The sequence below is a fragment of the Rhea pennata genome, chromosome 1, assembly GCF_028389875.1.
Source record: "Rhea pennata isolate bPtePen1 chromosome 1, bPtePen1.pri, whole genome shotgun sequence".
NCBI classification, from domain to species: Eukaryota; Metazoa; Chordata; class Aves; order Rheiformes; family Rheidae; genus Rhea; species Rhea pennata.
The window spans coordinates 120,129,543-120,155,107 of record NC_084663.1 but is presented as its reverse complement, the minus strand read 5'-3'; the positions used below and the strand labels follow the sequence as shown (position 1 = coordinate 120,155,107).

At 40.7% G+C, this 25,565-nt stretch overlaps 1 protein-coding gene across 1 annotated transcript in view; it reads right to left on the bottom strand.

Moving 5' to 3' along the window:
* The window catches only part of IGSF5 (immunoglobulin superfamily member 5), a 29,376-nt gene extending 4,749 nt beyond the window's left edge, over window positions 1-24,627 (bottom strand). Inside the window, exons 1-7 of the mRNA XM_062573680.1 lie at window positions 24,570-24,627; window positions 16,238-16,555; window positions 14,891-15,199; window positions 9,752-9,883; window positions 9,219-9,243; window positions 6,031-6,143; window positions 4,154-4,230 (exon numbers count right to left, since the gene is read on the bottom strand). Coding sequence (XP_062429664.1) covers window positions 4,154-4,230; window positions 6,031-6,143; window positions 9,219-9,243; window positions 9,752-9,883; window positions 14,891-15,199; window positions 16,238-16,555; window positions 24,570-24,627 — 1,032 coding nt within the window. The remainder of the gene's footprint in view (window positions 1-4,153; window positions 4,231-6,030; window positions 6,144-9,218; window positions 9,244-9,751; window positions 9,884-14,890; window positions 15,200-16,237; window positions 16,556-24,569) is intronic.
* Between the last annotated feature and the right edge of the window lie 938 nt (window positions 24,628-25,565).

The following is a 25,565-nucleotide window of genomic DNA, read 5'->3' as shown; positions in this document are numbered from 1 at the left end:
GTGAGACTGACCCAAAATCTGCTAGAGTCTGGGGAAGGATCCAATTCACTGCACCTGGATTTTGGAAAGAGCTCTGCATAACGGGTCAGGGCATATGAAACAGCCCCTGGATGGGACCTTAGTCTCTAACACGCGTTTCACCTGCAGTTCAGCTCTGGGACTAGAAGCAAGGATTGCTACCCTGCCATTGCTGATGGTAACAAAATATGCAATTAAGCAGAAGCCTGTAACTCTACTCTCCATTTGACCTTTTCTTGGCTAATGTAATCAGAGTGAAGACCTTCCAGCACCTCCTGACTGATGCTCCTGGCCTCCTCTTCCACTGGCTGGTAATTTTTTTCCTCAGCTCAATAATTTAGTCCAATAGTCATCATTTTTTAAATGCCTTGCACATCTTTCTCCCCCCCACACACTTCTTCTTGGCTGTGGCATTAATTTTCCCTAAGGTGATTTGCCAAATCTTTTTTTCATGGTAGGAATTGATCAGTGCAATTCCTGGGCAACATTTATCTTCTGTGAATGTTTTGCATTAGTTTCTGATTCAATGAGGTTCAATGGTGAATAGCCGACCTAAATGGTTTCCCATTGTCATCTTTTACAATGAGACCTGGGCTTTGTACCAGGTTGGATCAATGGGCAAGGACTTCTGAGGAAACAAAATTTTTGATACAAAAATTTCCTTATTATTTCAAATCATTTAAGATTGTACCTTTTTACATGTGGAACAGAAGGTACTAAATTGAAGTTGAGACCCAACAGAGACTTCCTAATACCTGCAGCCTGTGCTTCTAGGTGCTGAAACTTTCCATCCCCTTTTCTCCTAGGAGTGATGTGCTCTGTATTAGGTACGTTCACCTCCATCCAACCAAAATGCAAATTTGGAAAATCTTAATTCACTATGATTGCCCTGCTTTGCATCTTCTCCCCACATGCATGAGCTTGTTCTAATTTTAAGGCTCCCTATTAAAATATTTCTCATTTTGGACCTGCTTTCTGACCTGTTGCAGTGGTTAATCCTTCTTGCTGATCCCATAAGTTCCCAAGGAAGCCAAGCACAGAAATCTTACGTTCCTTGACCTTGCAGAGGTGGAGAGGCTAGGATTTAGGTCTTCAGTCTGTCTGACTAAAGAGTTCCATCAGTAAGCTGGGCTTCTCCTTCCCTTCCCACCCTGCTGCTGAGGGAGGACCTTCACTCCCTCTGCCTCCTTGTAAGCACCATGAAGATGTTCGCTTATTTTTCCTGCTTATCCATAGAGAGAGCGGCAATTTGCCAGAGTCCACTCCTTTATGATCTCTTTGACCATGGAAAAATTCTCTGGGTGACTCCTCTCCCTTTTGATTTTTCCCCCCATTTATCACTGAAAAGTTCAGAAGAATAAAGAAGAAAAACTATTGGGAATGTTTCTCCCAGGAAGGGAGAGACAACTGAGAAACACAACATTCTCTGCCCAGAAAATGTAGTGGCAGGAAGGCAGGTCATTTCTGAACAAGTTGTTTGATTCAGTGCTAATCAGCAAACAGTTAAATGGCCTGCTGTCTGATTTCTCCTACTTGACAAGAAATATATTATCGTGAAAGATCACCGTAGTGTTTATTATGCAATTTATTGGCAACGGTGGTGACTGAACTTTATTAAAATGCATCCAGTAGCACAACTCTCTGTCAGGAAACTTCTATTATGCAGTTACTGGGTAAGGTTACGAATGTAACAGAAAAACAATTTTTGCCTGGAAAATATTTCACTGTGTTTGCATATATTCCTGTAAACTTAAATCACAGACTGCAAAGCTACAATCTCTTAAGGTAAATCTTTCTCAAGCAATATTAACAGTTCCCTTACCAGCCTCTGTACATACAAGCTGGGGGCACCATAACATACTGCACGGCCCTGTTCAAATTGAGAACTAATTTCTCCTCACAAGCCATTTTTAGATTGCTAAACAGTCCTCCAACATGTTGAAAAAATATAAACAATTTTCACCTGTAAATTATCTCTTGATATTTAAAAAAAGCAGATATTTAAAAAGGTGCAGCTAGAAGCCACCTTATCAGACTTGTACGAAACATTGTCCAGGCACACCTGGTTTGCCCAGAATACTTCAAATCTTTGCTATGTCCCTCTGATGGATTTCACTGTTCCCTTGGCCCCCGGCTGCAAGGGACATTCTAGGCCATCTAATCTAGCATTCGACATGGAGGGCTGCACCTACATTTGTGTTTCGGCTCGAATCGGGAGCATGCTTCTGAACCCAGTCACCTCTTGCAACACTTTGGATCTCACCGTACAGCTGCCTGGTAGTGCCCAAAGTGGATCCAGTTCAGACGAACTGCACAATGCCCTTGAGGAGCACATCTAGCGCATGTCAACCGTAAATGAGCACCCAGACTGAGGGAGAAGACTACAGTTAATTGCAGCTATCGCTTTCCCTGAATCTGTGCAGTGCAGATGCCTGGTCCTTGACACTCACTGATTTGCTCCTCTGAACTGATCATAAAGTGCCACGCTCCATGTGAATGAAGATGTAGCCCATGCCATATAAACGTATCAAATCATCTAAAACTGTTGCTCATGGTCAGGGAGTCACACTGAAACTGCCTGCTGATGATAGGAATGTTTGAACTCTCAGCTGTTTTTTTGCATGCTTTTCAGCTTTGCATTTATACTACTTTGTTTAACAAGTAATTAGTGTCAAACATAATAACTACCAGCCATAGATACATCATTACCATTGCTATTATTTCTACTGTTATTATTTTGATCATTATTTTAATCATTGATTGAATACTTTCTAAATTTCATCGTGTGCCGAAAGAGCTAGATTCTGTAATGAATTACATGCAATGTCATCACAAGACAGATCTCTGCCCTGTGTATGTTGAAACAGCTCTTCAGAAATAAATGAGGTATCACTGTGTTGAGCTGGAGAACTCAGTGCCACACGGCTGCTGCTTTCCCAAGGGAATATTGGCAAAAACCATCACAGAGATGTTAAAACTATTTTACAAATGTATGGCATAAATTAAGATCCATATTGCCGTTGTGCTAGAAGCTATGAGCCCAATGCCACACTTCGGAATGGAGGTAGCTGGGAATAGAACAAGTTGGGGAATAAATGCTGAACTGTGCTTCTTTTATCTTTAGTCATGTGGAAAGGGGGTAAAACTCTACAGTGGGTGTTAGTTTTATGCCTTCACTTCCATCACTTACTGCTGAGATACCAAAGATCTCTAATATTGTTGTGAAGTTCCTAACTGAGGGCATTCCTATAATGTGGAAGTACAATTTGAGAATACAATCATGAAATAATCCAGAGAAAATGCACATTTGTTTGTGCACTAGATTACTATGGTTGCCAACAAACCCCAAGCCCTACTTTCAGCGGTGCCTCCATCTCATCCCCACATCTCCTCCAGTCTGGTGACTGGGGAGAACAACAAAAACATTGCAGAGCTCCACTGATATATAGTGGTCTTCACTGCCAGAATTATTACACCCCCAGAGCAAAGCAAACCTCCACAATTATAATGGGTTGTATAATATACGCAGAGGTGAATTCTTAAGAGTTGAGCGAGAATTATTCTGGCAAGGCTAAAAGGTTTAAGTAATGATAACAAGTGGGCTGAGGAGGGAGGAGGTGATGTTGTAATCCTAGGAATGATAAGAAAACAATTGCCTTTATTTATGGTAAGTCTGTCCCCGCCAGGGCTACCCACCACACTTGGAGAAAGACTTAGCTGATATTTGGAGAAGGGAGGATACGAAATGGATAGTAGAGATCAGAAACAGACTGAGGAGGAGAAGCCTGCAACTTATGCAACGTTAGCCTGGATGAGGGAGAGAAGAAATAGCAGGGAGCTGAGGGAAACAGGTCTGTGGAGAAAGCTTTATTAAGTCTTTTATCCAAATATTCATTCTTCTTCCCCTCCTCCCCTCCCCCCCAAATAAAATCAATCTAAATACAAGACTAACTCCCAGTGGTCTTATCCTTATAAGCAGAAGGTTCAGGAATGCTGAAAGGATCATTCCACTTATCCAGCTAGACCTGCAATTGTCTTTTAAAGGTCTACATGAACCCCAAATCTATGTTTACAATATGTATATAGTATGATACACACTGTGGGAAAAATGTCAAGAGCTCCATGTTACAGTTACCTTTGATACAGAACCGGCATATGAATCTGGATCAGGGACAGTAAACTTGGAAGTCATTGGGGGAAGAGAGACAATTCCTGTAACAAAAAAATACAAGATTACTGTTATTCAGTGTCCACCATGATATAAATCACAAGCCATTCAGGAATGAAACTAAATATGATTTAATACTAGAAATGCCTTGTGAGCCCAGTTCTGTCTAATGAATATGAAAGAAGCCCATCTAGGACCTGTAGAATCAATTTATCCATGTTTATTTTAATTTTCTTTTTCTTTAGCTGTGTTAAGCTTACAAATACCCTGTGCTCTTAAAATCGTTCCACTGCACTTATTTTGTCACAATTTATTAATTAGAGAGAAAGGGGTATATGCCTAGATTATACACTCTGCACAATAATTTTATGCCATAAAGAATTTGATTTAATGCTTTGATAATAATGTGGTTACACATGCAAATGATAGGCCGAGATTTGGTGGAGATTTACATTTGCTATAGAACAAGCCTTGTGCTAAAGGACTAGAATTTATAATGCCTTAGTCATTTATCAGTAGAATCATAATTCACTAATATATTTTTACAAATGCTGTCAGCAGTGAGGAGAAAAGTAATGTAAAGGACAGTTGCTCGGCCATGTTCACCTGTGGAAAATATAAGCTGCTTAAAAACTAGGCTTTTTCCAACCTTTGCCCCTCTAGTTACTTGCATGCTCTACACTGTCACTGCTTGCAGTCATTATGCAGTTCATCACCACTGATGAATAAAATTCCTAAGAGATATTGCTGTAAACGTGAGCCTAGTTTGTTAAGGAAATGAAGAATATCTGCTTAATATCTGCAATGTGGGTGTGCAGCTCCACCTACTTCAGTAATATCTGAACTTGTTGGAAAGTTTCAGAAAGTCTGACGTATTCAAAATGTTTCCTGAGAACAGGTGAGACTTTGGAAAATAGGCTTCATTGTTTCTGGTTTTCATGGAATTACTTGGATTGGAGGCAGAGGAAAGGAGAGGGAGGGAAGCTGCATATAAAGATCCCCTTCTTCAATTACGTGTCATGTTATGGGTAACTGTTGGAGACAACATTCAGCGACATTCAGCAGAGTATATGGGTACAATTTTTCTCACCCATGGCTATATCTTCCCCCAAAGCATGCAAATCATCTTTGAGATAGGAAACCGAAGAATTGCCTACAGTGCTTGAAATGTTATGAGGGTGTTTATATACCATCTGAATATCATTACCAGAGAGAGTACTTTTTATGCTAATGTTGAACAAATGGACATGGCAATAACTTATTGCACAAAAATATGATTATTGTTCAGTTACGTGGGTAGCAAAAAATGAATACGAAAAAAAATGGAAAAAAAAATGATGGATAAGCTTGAAACTTCCACTGATTCAGCTGAAGTCTGAAAAACAGCACAAGTACCAAGAGTTAACCAAAGTAAGAGAACTTCTTCAAAAGTGCATTTATGTCTCCTGTGGAGTCTTTTGCCCTTTTAGGGGTGGTGGTGGTATTTTTTTTTTAGTCCAACTGCAAAATATGGCCTAAATAGCCTTTCATCTGGGAATCTAGTACTTTTACCTCTGGCCCTAGAGGGAATCTGGAAGAACAAAGGCATTAAAAAGAAAAAAAAAAGAAAAGAAAAAGAAAAAAAAAATAACATTAAATTCAACTGCAAAGAGCTTTGAAGTTTTCTCAGTAGTTTTGAAAGACTATGTTGTAAAAGATTCAAAATTCTCTGAAGAGGTTCAAGCCAGGCACAAGTCCACCACAAGGGGTTGTGAAATCTCATAATATAATTGCTTGACATATTGGCTATAACGCTCATGTTGAGAAGCAGTTCAATACTATGTGTTTCACTGATTTAGACTCACTTGGGATGGGTTCTGTGTACTTTGGTTCCTCTGGAATGTATCCATGATTTTCATTACCACTTCTCTGGCTGTTTTGCAAATGGCCTCTATTTTTCTTCTTAGCTGAAGCTTTCCTAGAAATAAAAGTACCTATTGTTAGAACTTCATTATAGTTGAGTATATTGAGTAACAGCAGAGAAAAAGACAGAAAAGGGGATATGTCTGACTCCTGAAGAAATAGATGCAAAATATTTCTGGGCTTTCCAAGTATTTATCTGTTGCAAATTCTGTCCTATATAAATATTATCTATGCAGTTCTGCTTAGAAAGTTTCCCTTGCCTGTTTTATCAGCAAGTAGGAAAATAAAATGAGAACTCTGTGAAGTCTCCAGTCTAGACCACAGGTTTTGTAGGAAGTTAATTTTGATCTCAGATTCTGAATTACGGGACAGCCAGCAGCCCACTAAGGGAACACCAGTCAGGTCCCCTGCGATAACCCATCATCTTTGTGATCTGAGCTCACTTAATTGCAAAACAAAGCTCACATCACCACAGTTCACTCCCAAATGATTTATCTGTACACTCTGAAGTTAATCTTTTACTTTGGAATTTACTTTGTACATGAACACGGTCACAGTGAAGTTAATAGAACTTCCTTAGTTAAAGCTACACATCTCTGGATTTACAGAAGTGACCTGCATAGCTACACACTAAGAGAAGAGTGTACTTGTTACTCATGTTTGTTATGCTACGAGTAGATCCAGATCCATCTTTTCCTAGGGTTTTGGCACAGCAAGTACAAACTGACGGCAGGATTGTGGCAGTGCAGGGATATGTAGGTGAATGGTGAATTATTTTTGGTTACCAATATTTATGGAAACTGCTGTATTTACTTTTTATGTTTAGCATAAAGATGCATAAAGCTTCAGAGGAGTATCACTGATGCACGTGTAAATATAATGGGCCAGCTATGAGAAATGTTCTTTTTTTTAATGAGATAAACATGTTAAATACTACTAAGAAACCTGTCAGGGTTGTTGAAAGATAAGAGCAATTGTTTAGGAATATCATCTCTGTATCTTAAATGATACTGTACAGTCTACTCTATCTGATTCTTACATTTCAGCGAACTCAGTGTAGTAGCCAAACCCCAAGCAGTTACAAAAAAAGTGCAGGAAGTACAGAAAGCTGGTCAGACATGCTAAAGTTAAATGTGGTGGGGAGTAAAACAATACATCTTTGGTCTCATTTCTTCTTTCTTCTAGTACGAGGTGGCATCTGAAATCCAGAGAATCTTCATTCTTTTAATTCAGATGGGTTCCCTCTACCACCCCCACTCCCCAAAAACAAGAAAAGCACTCACCTGCAAGGCCTGGAAGTAACTGTAAATAGTTCCTGTGATATCAGCAGTATTATTTACACATGCTAAAACTTTGCAGAACAGTTAACACTGAGTTCCTGAATCCAAGCTAAACCCTAGAGCCTGGACTCATCCCAGTGCTTAAGCATTTGCTTAACACGAAGAGTGCAAATAATTGCTGAAGGCAGTAGGACAATCCATGCTTAAAGTTAATGTGCAAACAAGGGCTTTACTGTATCAGGATTTAAAAAACACATATTATGCCATGAAGATATAATTTTATTTACCCCAAGCCAGATTCAAAGAATAGGGAGAAAGTAATGTTAGGGCTTGTTCTGGACCTGTTGATGCTGTCTGACAGCAAATACTGTGCTTCTGAAGGCAGCAACAGAGCACAGGATCCCCAGGAAGGACATGGGCTTGGCCATACCAGTCCCTGCTGCTGGGCAGATGCTTATCCATGCATTCAGTTGATTCTGCCATAGCAGGATTGATTGTGCAGCAGGCTTTTGGCAGAACTAAGTTAGAATACAAGTGAAAAAAATGCTTTGTAATGCTCCATTTGTACCAAAACCAATAGGCAAGCTGCACTTACTTTCGGCCTCCAGTTCCCAATTTAGTCCTACTTACTTATGTAGCTGCAGTTCGTAACTTGATTGATTAAATATCACAGATAAGAAATCACCTAGAAGTTTACTGGTATGGCACAGTATAATTAACATCATTTCCTCAAGAGAAAATAGGGCTTCTTTAATTTCCTTATTTTCCTTTCTGTCAATAAAGTACAGCATAAATGGAAATCTTTACGTTTACATTTACAAAACAGGTCTTTACAGAAGTCCCTCCCCCCGCCCCCCAAGAGGTCATTAATGAAGCTAGGTATTACTGAAGCGAGAGGCGAAGCCTTGCACAGGATTGCAAACCTGTTAGATTACGAAGTCAAACACCTCGTAAGTGCAAGCTGTGTACGAATTTACAGTGCTCCCTGAACACTTAGAAGAAAAGCGCATCTCGTAATGAATAGGATCTTAGTACTGAGGCCTGTGGAGTCGTGTTCTTTTCACACGTCCCTGCCTGCAATAATGTGTGGTCAGCTTTGTTTGCAAGTGAGTCTGGCACTCTCTTGAAGCTTCGACACTCATCACCAGGGCAGTTTTGTTGGTGGTGGTGTTTTTTTTTTTTTGTTTTTTTTTTTTGTTTTTTTTTTTTTGTTTGTTTGGTTTTTTTGCATTTTGCATTTTGGGGTGTTGGGGGCTGTTGTTTGCTTGCTTGTTTGTCTGTTTTTTTTTTTTTTTTTTGCCGTCGGACACCAGTGCGTTTGCACGAGATGCAGGCACGGCGGGTCGGGGGAAGCTGGCGCCAGCCGCTGGCTCACAGTGACCCCCTGTGGGCACTGCTGCAAACACCCGGCGCCCGAAAACCGCCCGCAAAGAACCAGTTTTTCAGGATTTGCTTTGCCCAGCAGCTTCAGATAGCAGGGGTGGTGGTGGTGTGTGTGTGGGGGGGGGGGGGGGAGGGATGGTCGCCCACTCGGGGCGCTTGCAGAATCAGCGGTGTCATCACTGAGCAATTTGGGGTTTTTTCACCCAGGTTATTGCAGGAACAGAAGTCACAACCCACTGCAGATGGTGGCCCTTGCTCTTCGCCCCTGTGGCCCGTTCCCCTCTCGCACACCGGCAGCCCCTCTCCCGGGCTGTGCATGCCAAAATGTGCCAAGTCGCCCAGCAGGGCTGACCCAACGGGCAGCAAGTAGGAGGTGGTGGAAGCTGGCACATTGCTTTCATCATCCTGTGGCCACCTGAAAGAATCTAATTAAAGGGAAAAAAAAAATCCCACTTTATTCAGCTTACCTTATCTCATTTTGATATGTGGAGCCTGAAAGAAAAAATGGATCTGTTTAAAATGCAGGAAAATTTAATATGCCCTACTAGAGAGCTCCTCCTAGAGCATGCATTGTGCTCTAGTTACCACAGGAGCATCTCTCCTCCCTGTTTACACAACTGTGCAATAACCCTTTAGGATAGCTTGCACAGAAACTGGAAATCAGGAAAGTATCTGACAAACACAGCACTGAAGGTATGCTTCAAAAAAGACCCTTAGCATAGGAACTAAATGTCACTGAAAATTAATGTACTTTTGAAAAATACTACCCCCTTGTAGTTAATATGCATGGCAAACCTAGTCGGCTACTGATTACTTTGAAAGCAAGTTATATGAAAAACAACAAGGTGAAAGTAAGAAGTATCTTCAGGTCAAGAGTATAATCCATCCGCTCACACTTTCACTTACAGGTCTTGGAACCACATCAGAGCTTAGTAGTAGATTTATGTCTAATTTAAGAATTTTTTTTTAATGCACAGAGCAGCTGTGAAGATCCACTTACCGTTCTTCTTTTGGCAGAAGCAGCGTATGACAACTCCAATGATAAAGATCAGAAGAATAAAACCAATAAGTGAGAATACGACTGCAACTACAATAACCCATGTGCTTATGCTGTCTTCACTGTAATCACTTTCTGTTAAATTAAATGAAGAAACATTGTACTGTCAGAGCCTGGAAACATCCTTTTGCAGAATATTTACCTTTTCTGTGAGAAGTTTTTAACTGCTTGTCATTATTTAAGAAGGAGGCTGTCCCAAAGGATAGGATTCTGTATATAGGGATAGTGCCTAAGAATTTAAAATGTTTCCAAATGCTAATTCCTTATTGCAATGGTAACTTTCCCATATTTACTTCTTTTTCTGAAAAATAGCATTGTAATCTTCCTACCTAAACTTTATTTTGTAGTTACTCTGAGTAATCCTTTAGAGACCTTTGTGGTTGGGAGAAGGGCTAAGATTCAATTTAGATGTCTATATTATATTTCTATTTCTGTACTATATTAAGCATCTTGCCTAGTTGTTCTAGTCCATGGAGAGAAAACAGATGTTTTGAATTACAATTCATTTGACCAAATGTGTTGGCCATTTGGTAAAGATGAACAGCTCTCAGGAAGTATCCATTTTTCCTCACTGGCCACAATGATAGCCTTAGGTGACTAGGGCAGATGGAGATATCTATCTGGTACATACAATCTTTTGATAAATCCCAAACTGGGATTTCTCACTGATTTCAGCAGGTGTTTGATTTGGGGATATACTTTGTAGGTCATCCTGTAATTCACTGTAAAGAGCAGTAAAGAGCAAAAACCATAGAGTAGCACAGTTTGGGTGTTTGCAGTTACTACTTCACTCCTGGTGTTTTCACAGCATTAGAATATTGCTTTGTCTTCGCTGTAATCTGCAATGTTAAAAGAGGTGATTTCAAAATAACTCAATATGTCTTCCTGAAAGTGTTTAAATGGTTTTGCTAACAGAGCTGCCATATGCACAGAGTTTAAAAAACACTCTATATTCCTTATGCAGATGGATGCATAAAGAAAATGTCAATTTTAATTGTCATAATCAGCCTGCCCGTTGGTTTTGATCAGGTATTTTAGGAGCACTTCTAACTTGGCTACCCTTTGAAAAGCTGCCCAAAAATCACTTTGGCAGTTGTTTAGAAACAAACTTCCAGTCTGAACTACAGGTATGAGACACATACAGACTTGACAAAACTCATTCTGTCATGCTGGGTTTATGCATGTCACGTCCTCACTAGAGGTCTCAATTAAAAACTGTATGGCAACATTTACCTGACAGCCTCTGGGAAAGGTACTGCAGCAACATAGATGATTAGTAGCTGCACAGTGTCATAGCTATTCCCCTGATGTGTGAACCAGAGTATCTTCTGTCCTACTAATGGCAGGGGATAGAGAAGTAAATCCATTCTAGCTACAAATTTGCACAGTTGTATTTGCTTGGGGTTTGGAGGCTTTGGACTGCAGAGACACAGGACTGGAGCCCCTGGCAAGCTGGGACCTGTGTTAGGATTCAGAACTTGCCAAATCTCAGGTCATTATGATTAAGCAATTCATTCCAGTCTTTTCTCTAATCCTAACACACAATCAGCAGGTTTTAAATTTCTTGTGACAATTAGGAAAAACAAGCACTCAGTAACCTGCAGACTAGTAATTAATTCTGTAGGCTATAATCAGTTGTGATTACAATTGATTATAAACTTGTTCATAACATTTTCATCCAGAAGTACTGCAATAAGTATCTATAGTTTATTATATGTTATTCTATAAAACATGTCCTAGGGATTTAAAGGTAGTTAAAATATGAAAAACAAAGCTGTCTTAGCTATAGGGGGTAATTTAGCCCCAGTATGAAAAAAAGCAGTCAAATGCATTCTGGACCATACCTCCAGGCTGACTGCCAGACCAAGGTGTTTTGCTCCCCATCAGGCTCAGGATATCTGCCAAAAGAGGCTCTACAGAGCAGAAGCAAGAGGAACAGGATACAACACAAATCCCCCCAGGCTGTTCTGCACTGTAATTTTCCCCCAGTTCTGGGATATCCGGAAAGAAACTGGGGATGTGACCAGCAGGTATGAATGCATGGGCCACCAGCTCAACATGTAAGTTAGGGTGCAAGAGAGGGGCTCGGAAGGATGAAAGAATTAAATCCATTTTAGCCCCACTTGTAAATCCACACCAAGTTACATCAGGTGCAAAATGTGGATGAACGTGACTTTCTCATACTAAATAGTCCATTCTCTGTTGCTATGCTAACATTAAGCTTCTCCCAAAGCTGCTTAAGAATTTACTTGAGCAAAGCATCTCTAGAAAAGGGACATGATGGTAACCAAGGAGAAATGAGATTGAGACAAAGCTGCACCCCACTTCTTGGACACTTTGGAGCTTTCTGGCTAAGATAAAAGCAAACGAAGATCAGGCTTCTAGCTGATTCCCAGCTTCTGCAGTGCAAAGGCCGCATGAAGTCAACACTGAAGCCATAAAAAGCTGAAGCCAAGACTTGCCAAGAGACTCTGCCAAGAACCTCATTTCCCAGTAACAGCTCTGTGACTGCTTCTGCTGATGTTTAACTCCATAGGAGTTCCCAATTTTGAGGCTCAGCCAAACTGAATTTTGAATGAGGCACCTCTGGAGAGGAGTGACCAACACGCAAATGCATCACCTTGTTAACTGTAAGAAAAGGCCTGATATTAGATATGCAGGAAGGCAGGACATTCACATTCCAGGTGATGTTGGTTTATCCATTAGAGGCTGTGGAAGAAGGCTCGAAAGTTTTGGGTTACAATGCTTGTAAACGGACAAGGGCTGCTCATGAGGAACATGGAGAAGTGAACTAGATGATTGCTCAAGTTTTTAAGTGAGGGCTGAAATTGCTACCCCTGTAGTTTTGGGAAAGATTCTTTTGATGTTTAAAGCTAGCCTTCTTCATTCCTGACAACATCTAGCTAAGGGTGAGTCTGTATATGAAAAGTCAGAGAAGTTCTGAGATTTAAAGTATGATATATATTAGATATCTTCCTCTATTGTAATGTCACATCTTTATTTCATTGTCATAGTTTAGAGATTTCCTTTTCTCCTATCCTGACAAATTTTGAGTGTCTGCTGCTGCACAATGATTTTTCCAAAGAGAAATGAATGATGATCCTATACAATCACTAATTATACACTAATTGTGCTTCATGACATCTGTTTTTCTCCTCTTCTGATTCACTGTGAGTAGCTATGGAAACTGAGGGTGATACCTCTGTAGTTCACAAATGAGTAGGCAGGGGAATTTATTAATTTCCTCAGGATAGCTCTATTTTGCTTAGTCAGTAATTAGGAGCAATCTGACTACAAAAAAAGTTGCATTAAAAATGATTAAATGACCTTCTTCAATTGCATTACAAAGTGACTACTTGTGAAAGGACTTGCTAATAATGATTCATGTGTAAAATAAAAGGCACAGTTACTCAACCTCTTTGGTTGTTTATATGTAGAAATTTACCATACTGTTCATCAATCTACTATAAGAAGGTCTTCATGCACGATGTATTCATCCATTACAGAACAAGAACTAGTTCATCAAGAAAAGCTGTCAGCACGATTATGGAAGTTCTCAATGCTCATCACTTCATAAAAAGAAGTGCAGACTTAAGGTCCTACTCTGTACGGAAGATACCTAGGCAGCCACTGTAAAAACCTCTATATGACTTAGGCATTTTTCATACCACAGGGTATGGCTAATAAGAAGGATACTATTGTAGGATGGGCTATGCCACCACAGCTGGCAGTGCACCCATAACCAGCAACCTCAGCTCCTGAGACAGGCTCCCGAGCATGTGATTATTGGTGCAAGTTCAGCTTGCTCTGAGACTCCTCTACCTTATTACTGAGATTCTTGGCCAGTCTCACCAAAGAAAAACTGCAATGGACAAGGTGGCATCATCTCCTCATGTGCGCTAAACACTGCTAACCCACAGGGAAAGAGTTCCTCTTACTCATTCTTATTGTATTATTGTTTTGAAAATAAAAGTATTTCCATAGGGTTCTGTTAGATTATCAAGTAGCTCTTTATTCATAGTCCCACTTACTTTGTTTCACACTGACAGCATAAAGCAGATAAAGGTCATGTTTTGCCTGATGAGTATCCTAACACTGTGAATGCGTTAATCTGTGGAATTTATTGTTGTAGAATGTCAGTGAGGCCGAAGATTAGCAGCATTACAAAAAAATTGCTGACAGCATTAGCAAAACTATTTAAGTTTTGGTAATGGTTCTTGAAAGATTTATTTGACATTTATACTTGGATTAAAACTACCTTAAATTTCCTTAAATATAAGGAAACAAAAGGCAACCTAATACACTGTCCAAAGAATTCCAGGTATATTTATTGCACATATCCATATTCTTCTAGGATGTGAAAGAGACCATATCAGGAAGAAGAGAGCAGGACAAATGGCTCTTGGACCTACACAGATGTTGGGATGCACCATATGACTGGAATGCTACCTTGTCCCACTTGGGTGCCAAGCTCAGTGCAGCCTGGGGTTGTTACCAGCAAACTACAATAGCTCCATCACATCTGCTCAGTGCTCATATGGAGAACTGTCTACCTGCATTTGGAGAGCTAGTGCAAAATCTACTTTGGGTTGTGTGTAGAAACTGAGCATGAAATCCAAGGTTTTTTGAAGTCAGTGGTAAAGCTGGCATTGAATATAATAGAAGATAGTTTCACTTGAGAGTTTGGCCTTGAGCAAATGAGGTCTAGAAATTTATTTTCATGTGCTGGACATGCCACAATCAAAGATGTTTCACATTCATTAGATAATTTCTTGTATAACAAGAGCCAAGGCCAGTATTGTTAGCAATGTTAGCAAAACCGTAGTAGGAAACAGTGGCAGATTTTTTGCTTCATTCATTCATTTTTTTCAGATTGGTCCTAGGTCAGATTTTCTGGTTCATAGGGCTTGTATCAGTAGTGAATTTAACTCTATGTATGAAGCTGTGACAATCAGTTCTTAACTCTATCACCTCTGCACATCTTACAGTATTTGGTTTACAAATAAAAGATTTTTCAAAATAAAACTAAAAGCTTAGTTCTGAGAGAATAGGATAGGCAAAGTATAATAAACATCTACTTACCCAGAGTAGAGTTGAGAAAAAAAACAGTTATAGTTGCATTCTGAGGGCTAGAGAGTGCTTCTATATCAGCTAAACAAGTCAAAATCTCAGTGTCCGTTGGAGTCAAAGTTAAGATGCTCATGGCATTGTGAAGGCCATTAGATCCTTGACTTTGCCTGGTAACATACCTCGACTTATCTATGAAAGAGTCATTTGTCATCCAGGTAATGTCTGGAGCTGGAGCCCATCCTAAGGCTTCACAAACAATTTCAACTGTTTCGTTCTTTTTTACTGTAAAGGTGCTATTTTTGATGAATAAAGATCCATTAACTGTAGGAGGGAAAAGATATTTTTTCCTTCAGAATATTTGGATGCATTGCTTTCCTACTGATAATTTCAAATCTTACCTTGCTACCCAAAATTAGCCGTGTCTTGAGATATGAATTTAAAAACAACTATCATTAACACTGAGGTACCATATGCATGACATAAAAATGCAGACATTGCAGCTTCAGAGACACATTACTGCGCAGTATTTCTAAAACACTACACTCAGCCTTCAGTGGCTTTTGAATAAAAAGCAGTAAATTATACTTTTTGGTCGTACTGATATATTTCTAGCTGAAGGACAACATAATGTAATAACTGTGTTTCTCTGTAAATTTGCAGCATGCTCTTGGGGTTTATCAGGAAAAGTTTAGAGGTAGATGATGAGGTGTTCTTGCTGTATCAAGCACCTCTTTGACAAATAGATAATGTCTGGTGGTTAGATTCTGCTTTACCAGATGCACTGTGTCACTCCTGATGCTTGAGGAGGAAGAGGTCACAAGGGCTTTATGCACAGGAGCTTTTTGTTCCTTGGAAAGGTAGCTTACAGCAGCAATTATCTGATGGGTGTCACCTTGCGTCTCAGAGGCCTTACCTCTACGCTCCGTTAAATCAAACTCAGATAAGCCGGCTTTAAGACTGCATTTTAAATCAGAAAGTAGAATGGAGATTTGCACTAAAGAGTGCAGAATATTGATGCAAAGATGTTTGTATAGGCTAGTCCATACTGTCCCTAGCCAACAGATCATTTTTGACTGACTGCTAGAGGGCCTGATATAGCCTTCAGGCACTTTCACAAAATCCAAATATAGAATAAGGAGAAGCAATGGGAAAAAACAAGGGCAATTCAATCCTCTTTTAATGGCACTGTGAGGGTGACTCTGAAACCTGCTGTGACAGTAAAATTAAGTCAAGGAAGACAGGAGACAAAGAATGTTAAATAGGAGCATGTAGTCCTTCATAGAGATAATCTGGGCAATCCAACAGAGGATTTCTTTAAGCACACTATAATAAAACAGCTTTCCATGTGGCCATACTCACCTTGAACAGAAAGAAATGCAAAGGTGCTCTCGTTAGCTTGCTGGGTGTTGCACTCTATTTTACCAGAGTCACTCAGTTGTGTGTCGTGGATGATCAGCTCGGAGGTAAACCCATTACTGATGGTGTAATTTTGAGAGGTGAAGCGGTTTAATGTTTCAATAGGTCCTTCAGGAACCACAGTGAGGACAGGATTTCCCTTTAACAACCAGATGAGAATCACCCATTTTAATGACACTGTACAATTAAACCGGGCTTCTGAACCAGCAAGGACGGTCGCATTAGTAGGGCCAGTTATAATAGAAGAACAAAAGCCAAGACCTGGAAGGAAGCAAAAACCACACAATCTGCAGTTACATAAACAGCAACATCAGCTAAAGCCTTTGGCTTAATTTTTATGGTCAGCAATATAAGGGGATAAAAAGCAAGAACATCTGGTTCAAATGACATTATTATTCCCTGGGAGCAGCAGAGTATTAAACACTTAGTTGCATATCAGGAAAGGCTGTTGCTTCAACTATGCTGGCACTTTCCTTCTGCCTTTTCCTTCAGTTCCTGATCATTTCAGAAGGAGATTCATATCTCACTTTCAGTAAGGCCTTACAATAAATGGTTAAAAACTATCTGTGGTAAAATGAAACTGCAGCTAAGTAGTGTTAAGCACACAGCAGTAAGCTGTGAGCATATGCTACACAGGCGTGCTATAATGGATCCCCAAGCCAACCTTTGTCAACTCAAGAAACAGACTTGCATAGATTAAAAAATCTTAGCCTATTTAGAGATGGAAATGTACAAACAATCTAATCTTTCAGCTAATCTCCAGATGAGATTTTTTTTTAAGATGCATTAGATTTTTTGTCTCTCTGCCTCCCACTCACAAATCACTCAACTTTCTCTTTTCATGGAGTCACTAAAGGCCAAACTTATCATTACTGCTGAAGGAAAATGCTTTCACCCTTAAAAAAGAAAAATACGTGATTTCTCTAGACTTGAAGTACAGAGTACATAGCAGGTCCTTAACTATGTTTTCCGTTCCTGTACCTAAGATTGACAGTGATTCTTTTCTACCCCCTTTCATACACTTTCCTCTCCTCCCTGCTTTTCTTACGCGTGATTCAAAACACATTCTCCCCTGCCTTCTCTAGCTTTCTATTAACCAGATCTGCTGTGATTGATGAGATTTTCTCCTTAAAAGTACTGTTCATTGGGCTGCTATTTTTCAGAATTCAGAGCTCAGCTCTGATGGAGGCATTTTGTTTTCTTTCCTTCCTCAGCATACCCAGGGCTCCAGCTGCCCTCAGCGGGAGGACGGCACAGCCGTCACCCAGGCGGAGGGTGGTCCCCTGTGCGTGGGAGCGCAGAAGCACGTGCTTCCGATGAGCAGAAAGCAAAAGAAAGGCAGAGACCATCTTTTCAAGACAGCAGCTGCGACTTCAGTCCATGAAATAGCCAAGGGAAATAAGTGCCATTTTGAAAATGGGCAACTCTTAAACCATTTCTCAGAAAGAGGACTTCATATACCCTCGTCATCCCTGAGGGACAAAACTTCAAACATGAAGAACGATCTAGGTTACTGGTTTGGCATCTTGGGAATAGTGCTTGAGAACAGCACCACGTGAAATTAGGAACCTGCATCACTGGGTCTTCATATTCTGTGACCTCCCTATGGATTTTGGCTAAGTTCCCCTGAGCACACCATGCCCATGTGCAATAGAGCAAAGGCAGAGGTACTATCAACAGTTTTGAAGGAGGAGTAGTTACTGACCAAATGATCCTAGGATCACAGGATAATTCAGGTTGGAAGAGACCTCAGGACGTCTCAAGTCCAATGCCCTGCTCAGAGGATCCTTGAAAATCTCCAAGGATGGAGGCTGCACAACCTCCCTGGGCAGCCTCCTCTACTACCTTATTATCCTTATTTTGAATGTTTTTCCTCGTATCCAGTCTGAATCTCTTCTGTTTCAACTTATTGTAAGTAAATTGGTCATTCTCACTAAGGTGCTGCAGCCCATAACCCTGCCAGTTGCAGGTTGAGCAGAGAGGGAGGGACACAGTTGCTGAGCCTCACCTCAGAAAATTGCTGATGCTCTGCAACTCACCAGGTGCAGCTCTTTTGCCCTCCTCCCCTGGGGCTGCTGTAGCCTCTTCACCTGCCTCTTAGCTCAGGTCTGCTCCCTCTCAGCCTTGTACAGGGTCAAGGCAGGGGTAACCAAGCTGGCACACCAAAGGCAGGCAGAGGTCCCCTGCACCTCCCAGTGACATGGTTACACTTTGACAGGAGCACAGAACGATATTGGTGGGAAGGGGCCTCTGGAGGTCTCTAGCCCAACACCATGTTCCAAGCAGGGCTAACTTCAAAGTTAGAGCATTTGCACAGGGCCTCATCCAGCCAAATTTTGAATATTCCTAAGGACAGACATTTGACATGCTCTTCGCAGACCAACCAGTCATGCCAGAGAGGTCTACCTCATCATTAAGTTTTTGCTTACTGGGAAATGTTCAATCACAGGAAGCACAGGGACTTCCAGTGTTACCTTGATGATTCAGGCTATAGTCTGCATAAGTACAGTAATTACATACTACAGTCCATGGTAGTGTAATTAAAATCCTATGTCTTCAAATTTAGCCTGAACACGAACATCTGAGACTCAAGAAACTCTGAAATGGCTTAGTCTTGCTAGGACTGTTCAGAACAATGAAGTGCTTTTTAAAGGACTCAGGTTTTGTTCATTCTAGGTAGTTTATTCACTACTGGATTAATTTACAAATTACTGCCAAATTTGTATTTTATTCAATCATTAGCTGGCATGAGCAGAGGAGGATATGTTGTATTGTCTCGCACAAGAGAGATGTTTAATACTTATATAAATGCAGCCACACCCCAATCTCAGTTATGATGTTGCAACCAGAACTTCCATACACATACCCAAGGCATATGGTCCATAATCTCATTGCTCTGATGTCAACATCATTTTCTAATTTCCAGCTCATATTTAATCCTAGGCAGTTTATATCTACTCAGGTTTGTGCCAAGAATTGTTCTGTAATATAAATAGCTCCCCTCTTTCCTCCCACCCTCTGCATGTATTTACAGATGAGAATCTTCTCGTTCTTTGTTTTGCTGGTTTATACAAGCCTAGCCCTCTTGTATTGACTCTGAGTTCTCCCATGCTTACAAAAAGCTTTAAAAATGTTTTTCACCTTCCTGGATTTGTTACCTTTACCATGCACAGCATATCTCTGTGTGAGCAATAAAACATTAAATCAAAAGCAAACTCCATTTGTACTGATAATTAATAAAGTCAGATAATGTAAGATAAACATATTTCAGTTCAACTTCAGTGGCTCATTTTTTCCATTAAGTTATTCAAAGCTCTTCAAAGTTATTCAGTACAGTTCATTACAGGTGAACTGTAATGCTTTAAAACATGCAACAGCTTGAAGATTACCTCAGCAATCAAATCTCTCTATATAGCTTAATGCATTGTTTTACAAGCAGTTAATCCAGAAAAACAGATAAAACCCATTTCCTCTCTTTTCTGTTTGTCACTTTCTGAATGACAGGGATTCCCTGCGTGTCTGTGGATGGCATCATTTCCAGAACTATGAGTTTTCTAATTCTCATCGCATTGAGAATTGTACTGAGAGCTCATTGATGAGGTGCATTCCAATGAGACCATTCCTCATTTAATATGATACTTTTCCTTGGTATTCAGGATCAAATAATCATGATTTCTATTCTTAACTGATATTACTGTGGTTGAGGCAGTGTCCTAAGCTCAAATGAGTCTTTGAATTATCTATTATCTAAAGGCTATAACCAGCCTTTACAATACTATTCCCTGTACATCCCATGGGGTCTGTAACATGTTGACATATTGAACTTATTAATTTTTCACAGCTTGTTTGAATTTTTCCTGACTTGTGGAAGCTGACACAAACAGCTATCATGATAAGAGATAGAGCCATACACAACCCTTCTTAGAATTAACATCAAATTGTATTTAGCCGCCCATGAACCAGGAGCTGCATAGCAAAGCATGGCAGTATTTATTCACACTGTTCCTATTAATGAAAACTGATCCCTCTGCATTTTTATTTTATTTCTTATCTTGTGTAAACACTTTCTTAAGGAGACTAATGGCTTGCTGCGACTCTAAATAAAATGATGTGACTTTCGGTACACTGCCTACTGTTAATCTATCATTTGCTATGAGATCATGTCTGTGAGGTCCGTTATAGACTTCAAATTTAGATCTAAACATGAATAATCAGTGATCATCTACCATAAAAATACATGACTAATACTGCTTTTGTCTTGTTCAGCCATTCAAGACAGTACAGGCAAGCAGGTATGAATTATTTCTTCATTTATCTAGCACAGTGATTTTTAACAGTGGACAGGTATGGTAAGATCTACATTTTCTTCCAGCAACTACATCTGCTAGGAGCAATGGATGGCCTCCCGCTGACTTCTCTGAGCTACAGAAGAGGCCCATGAGCTCTGGAAGGATCCTAAGGGACAAGAGGAACGAGGAGTGAGAAGAGGATTGAGGAGTGGGAAGCAGCTCAACCTGGCCTCCCTTTGGACCTCTGCAAAACCCCAGCACAACTGAAAAAGGAGCAAAGATCTGGACAGAGTTGAGGAAGTGCTGTGCTAGGCTCTGCAGTTTCTAGTTGCAGAGCTCCTATGTTATCTCTGCTGTAACTGAAAGCTGACCTCCTTAGGCAGAAAACTCTGAGAAAAAAAATGCTCTAAGTACCTTGGCTTTCTCATCACTCTGAGCATCTGCTGCCTTGCTGGCACACCCTGGCATAGAGTGGTTTATTTGATGTTCCCTTCCTTGCTAGCTTGGAGCTGCCTGGCTTCATGAGCCTTCTTCTCCGCCTGCTGCCAGTAGATTTCCAGTGGTTGTAACCTTGCCTCTTTATCTTTTTGCCCCTTTTTTTTTTCAATCTTGCAATAGCACGCGGAGTCCCAAACCAACAGTGGGTCCTATTGTCCAACACCCGTACAAACACCGATAAAGTAAGTTGTGTAAGGTCAAAGAGGACATACATGACAGAACGGGGACCTAAGGCCAGTTGCTTTCATCCAGTGCCATAATTCCTCTCTGCTGGGCCTTGCTTCTTATGCAAAGGAGTAAATTTCAGTGCTAATTTCATTTACATGCTTCTTGAAAAATATCTTGCAGCTAGTTGCTTTTAGACAAATTAAGGCTAGCTTTTCATTGCACTTTGCAGGAATTATGTGTTCAGCTTTTAACAGCTGGCTTAACATCTGCTTCCACACACACAATCAATAAGAAATCCTATCCAGACAAGTATCTCCACGTCACAAATCCTTTGCAATCAGGGAAAATTTAGGCTGTCTACACTATCCCACATTATACCTTTACTTTTGAAGAACAAAGCTGAGTTAGGACACCTTTCCTGTGGCACATCACTAAATGTTTACAAAGGAATAACTACTGGCCAAAGTTTCATTTAATTGAAAGGTGTTTGTGGCGTTCAGTCTTTCCCAACAGCATCCAAAATACACATCAGCTCCTTTAGGAGATGTTTATTCCCTTCTCTACCACAGAAACTCACTGTCATGGCCATCATAGTGGGTTTTGAAGAAACAAAAGTGCTTCTCATTTACTGTTTTCAGGGCTCTGGTGAATAATGCCTGTGCTGAGCGAACCTCATTTGTCAAGGAATCACACTTCTTCATCAGCATTTTTCCTTCCCTGTCCGAACCAACTCTCACTAGGAGACCACTTTTTCATGCTAGAAGTTCAGCAGCAAGGGTACGGAGGCTACCTTTGCTTCCCCTGCTCTCCTCAACTGACTCTGTCCTTCCTACTTTTATATGTGACCAGTTTGGATAAAAAAATAGTGAAGAACAGGATGGGCTTATCCTTTTGTCTTAATGATACCTTTTTCAGCCTCATTATAGTATTTCAAAACACTGCCCTTGTCTATATCCTTATCTGCCTTCCATAAAGTGTGCCTTTTTAGTTTATCTGTCACTTTGTGTATCTAGTCTCTGTTCTGCCTTCCTTCTCTGCTCTTTCTGTTTGACTTCCTAAATTTTTTACTTCCAGTCTGCTTAATTTTTTTTTTACTCTTTCTTCAGTCCCTACTTCACCCCCCTCCTTGTTTTAAGCCTTGCCTGCTTCATCGCTTTCCCACTTCTTCTCCCACTGCTTCAGCAAGGACTCTGCAATAAATTGTTTTGGATTTAGAAAGATTTTTCTTCAGCACGTCTCAAATTTATTTCAAAAACCAACAGCCCTGAAGCTAAGCTTTTTGAAAACCAAAATAGGTTTGAGCTGGGTTGCAAAGCCTGCAGAGAAAGACTAGTTTGTTTGCTTACGTTAAAAAGCCTTTTAAAAAACGTATAGGATGTTTCTGCCAAGTAGTAGCAATCCACTGTTACTCCGTGACTTGTGATTCCCACCCACCTGCACACAAACCTCCTCTCCGCAGCCCCCAAATATGTTTGCCCATCTCTCATCCGGTTCGTTTTCTAACAATTGTCCATTGCAGCCCCCGCAGGCCTGTTGCCAGACTTCTCTTCCTCCTCCTCCTTCTCCTCTGTATCTTGTCTTCTGTCACAGGGTCCTTGGGCCACAAGGACCTCATTGCCACCAGCAATATCCCAGGGACCAAGTGGGGCAATATAACACCCACTCCAGTTGTACTTAGTTAAAAGCACTAGTGAAGGGTAATAGAAATCCTCCAATCCTGCCCCACTGCGGACGCTTAGGAAGGCAATGTAAGAAGCAGAGCAGGCAAAAGTTGAGGCTTCCCTGTTATAACCACCCATTGTCCAAAACTGGGATATTTAGGGATTGCCAGAGCCAGTGATTGCATCTGCACCACTGGATTTATCCTCCGGGAATTTGTCTAATGTGTTTTTCAGACTATTTATAATCTGGTTTCTGTCCCCTGTACCAGGTGACCATGAGCTTGGCTATTTAAATTACATGCTGTGAGGAAAAGTACATCCTTTCATTTGCCTTAAACCTTCTTTCTGCTAGTTTTACTCATTGTTCCTGGTTCTTTTTGTTATGAAAATTTGTGAATATGTATTCCAACATTCACCTCTATGTAATTAATTATTTTAATAAAGCTTCACTATTTCTTTTTTCTCCCAAGCTGAAAAAATCTGTCTAGTGAAGCTTCTCATCATAACTTTGATTATCCTTCTCACACTTTATACCTTTTCCAGGCCTAATATGTTTTTTTAAAAATAGAATGGCTAACATAACATCCAGTATTCAAGATATAAGCTTCCTGTGGATTTATATAATGCCAGGTTTCATTACATTCATTATATTTCCCTTGCTGAAGACACTAAGCAGTGAAATTTTATTTCTATTTCAGCAGGTTGATCTGAGTCTCCAAAAGTCAATTCTTTTCCCCACTAGACATCTTTAGTTAAGTGATGCTTTGTATTGAATTTTTTCCACTCCTTTATTACTTAGTCACTCGGCATCGTGACATTTTCCTGCAAATCTTCATAGTCTCTTTTTGGATTTGGCTGCCCGGAGTAATTGTCTACCACCTGCAAAGTCTGCCACCTCACATCTCACTCCTCCTCATCGGGCTGTTTAAGAGTTTGTTGAAACCACAGATTTGTGCACAACTCCGCTGGGAATACCACTCTGCTCTGAAAACTCTACATTGTGCCTCTTTTCACTAGTTATTTAGCCACAATACCTTCCATCTTATCCCACTCTTGCTCTTTCCTTTCCGAGCTTGTTAAAAAGTCAGCTGTGCTATAAGAAACAAATGAGCCCTGTTTCTGTTACCCAGCTAGTTACTTCATATTCACCTTTTTTTTTTTTTTTTTTTTATAACAGCTCTGCCACCAAGATGTCTTTTATGTGAATCCACTTTGAAATTTAGGCATGTGGAATGCAAAGTGGAGGTAAACGAGCAAAATGATAATTTGCACATATTGCTTGAAGCAAAATCAGCTGCTGACACTGAACTTCCATGAGGACACCGCCTCCCGACCCATCCTAAAGCAGATAGGAGAATGGGCATAAGGAGAAGGAGGAATAAGCAGCACATCCCTTCTCATTGGAAGAGAGAAGGCAAGTTCCCCATTTCCTCCCCGCCTTGTCCCCTGCTCACTCCTGCTTACTGCAGCCCACTCAAAGCCATGAGATCATTCAGGCTTGAAATGCAAACTTATCCATTTTAAACACTTTAAATGATTCCCCTTTGGAACTTCTCGTTCAATATGATATTGCCAGTAACTGCCATTTACACGGCTTTAAAACCAGTTCACACATTTTGCCCATGATGGCTCATTTCACAGATTATGAATGAGTCCTACCTGTTAGCGAGGCAGTTAAGATGAAAGGAAGTAAAATGAATTTCTGGAACCTCTCCATGGGAGCATTCTCTCCTGGTCCCTAAGACAGAATAGTCATGAGCGGTCATTTCATGTTTAAGAAGAAGCTGAAGCACATAGCTTATTGGAAGCTCAGTAATGAGCTACGGCTTTGCATTTTATGCTAAAATGTGCCTTTGCATGACCTGCATTACAAACAAGCAGCGAGGATTAAGCAAGGCAAGGTTTGGAGGGCCAGCAGTGTCTTTTATCAGAACACCTGTTTGGAAAGAAGTAGATGAGCTTTCAGTACACAGAACTTTCTTCAGCGGAGTGCCCTCCCCCTGAAGACCTCGCATCTCTCACATCCTCAGTTCATTCTGGTTATTACAATGCTTCAGGATTAACGATGTCAAGGAAAACCCATCTACATCATTAAAGTTAATCACAAACAGCTGGGAAAAATAATTCTCTTGGTTGCCCGCAATTGCACACGTAATGCGGGGGCACTTCCCATGCTGCCAACAGCATCGTGGCCGACTAATGAGCCCTGGGCTCCATCACTTACTGTCACAGAGCAACTGCACCAGGCGCAAGCTGCTCCTGCAGGGCCAGAGGGCAGCAGTCCTCCCTACGGAGAAGGGATCGTTACCCCTTTCTAGAAACTGGCACTAAAGTGAGACCTCCCACATCAGGCAGCTTGCTTTCTGGCCTCAGTGGAGGAGGCAGAGGAAGTGGGAATATACCCCAGTGCATCGCTACACCTAAAAAAAAAAAAGTAGTTTCGCAGTTTCTTATGAGTGTTTAACTGCAAAACTAGGATGCCTATTTGTACAGGCCAGTACAAAGGCTTGCTCCAGCTTGCACAAAGCACCAGTGATTGGGGGACTAATTGCTCCATTTGCAAAGGGTGAGCTGACAAAAAAGTGCAAGAGACTCTGCAAGGGGCGAGAGAGCAGCCCTGACCTCTTCTGGGCCATGGGTTGGGGGGTACTGGCT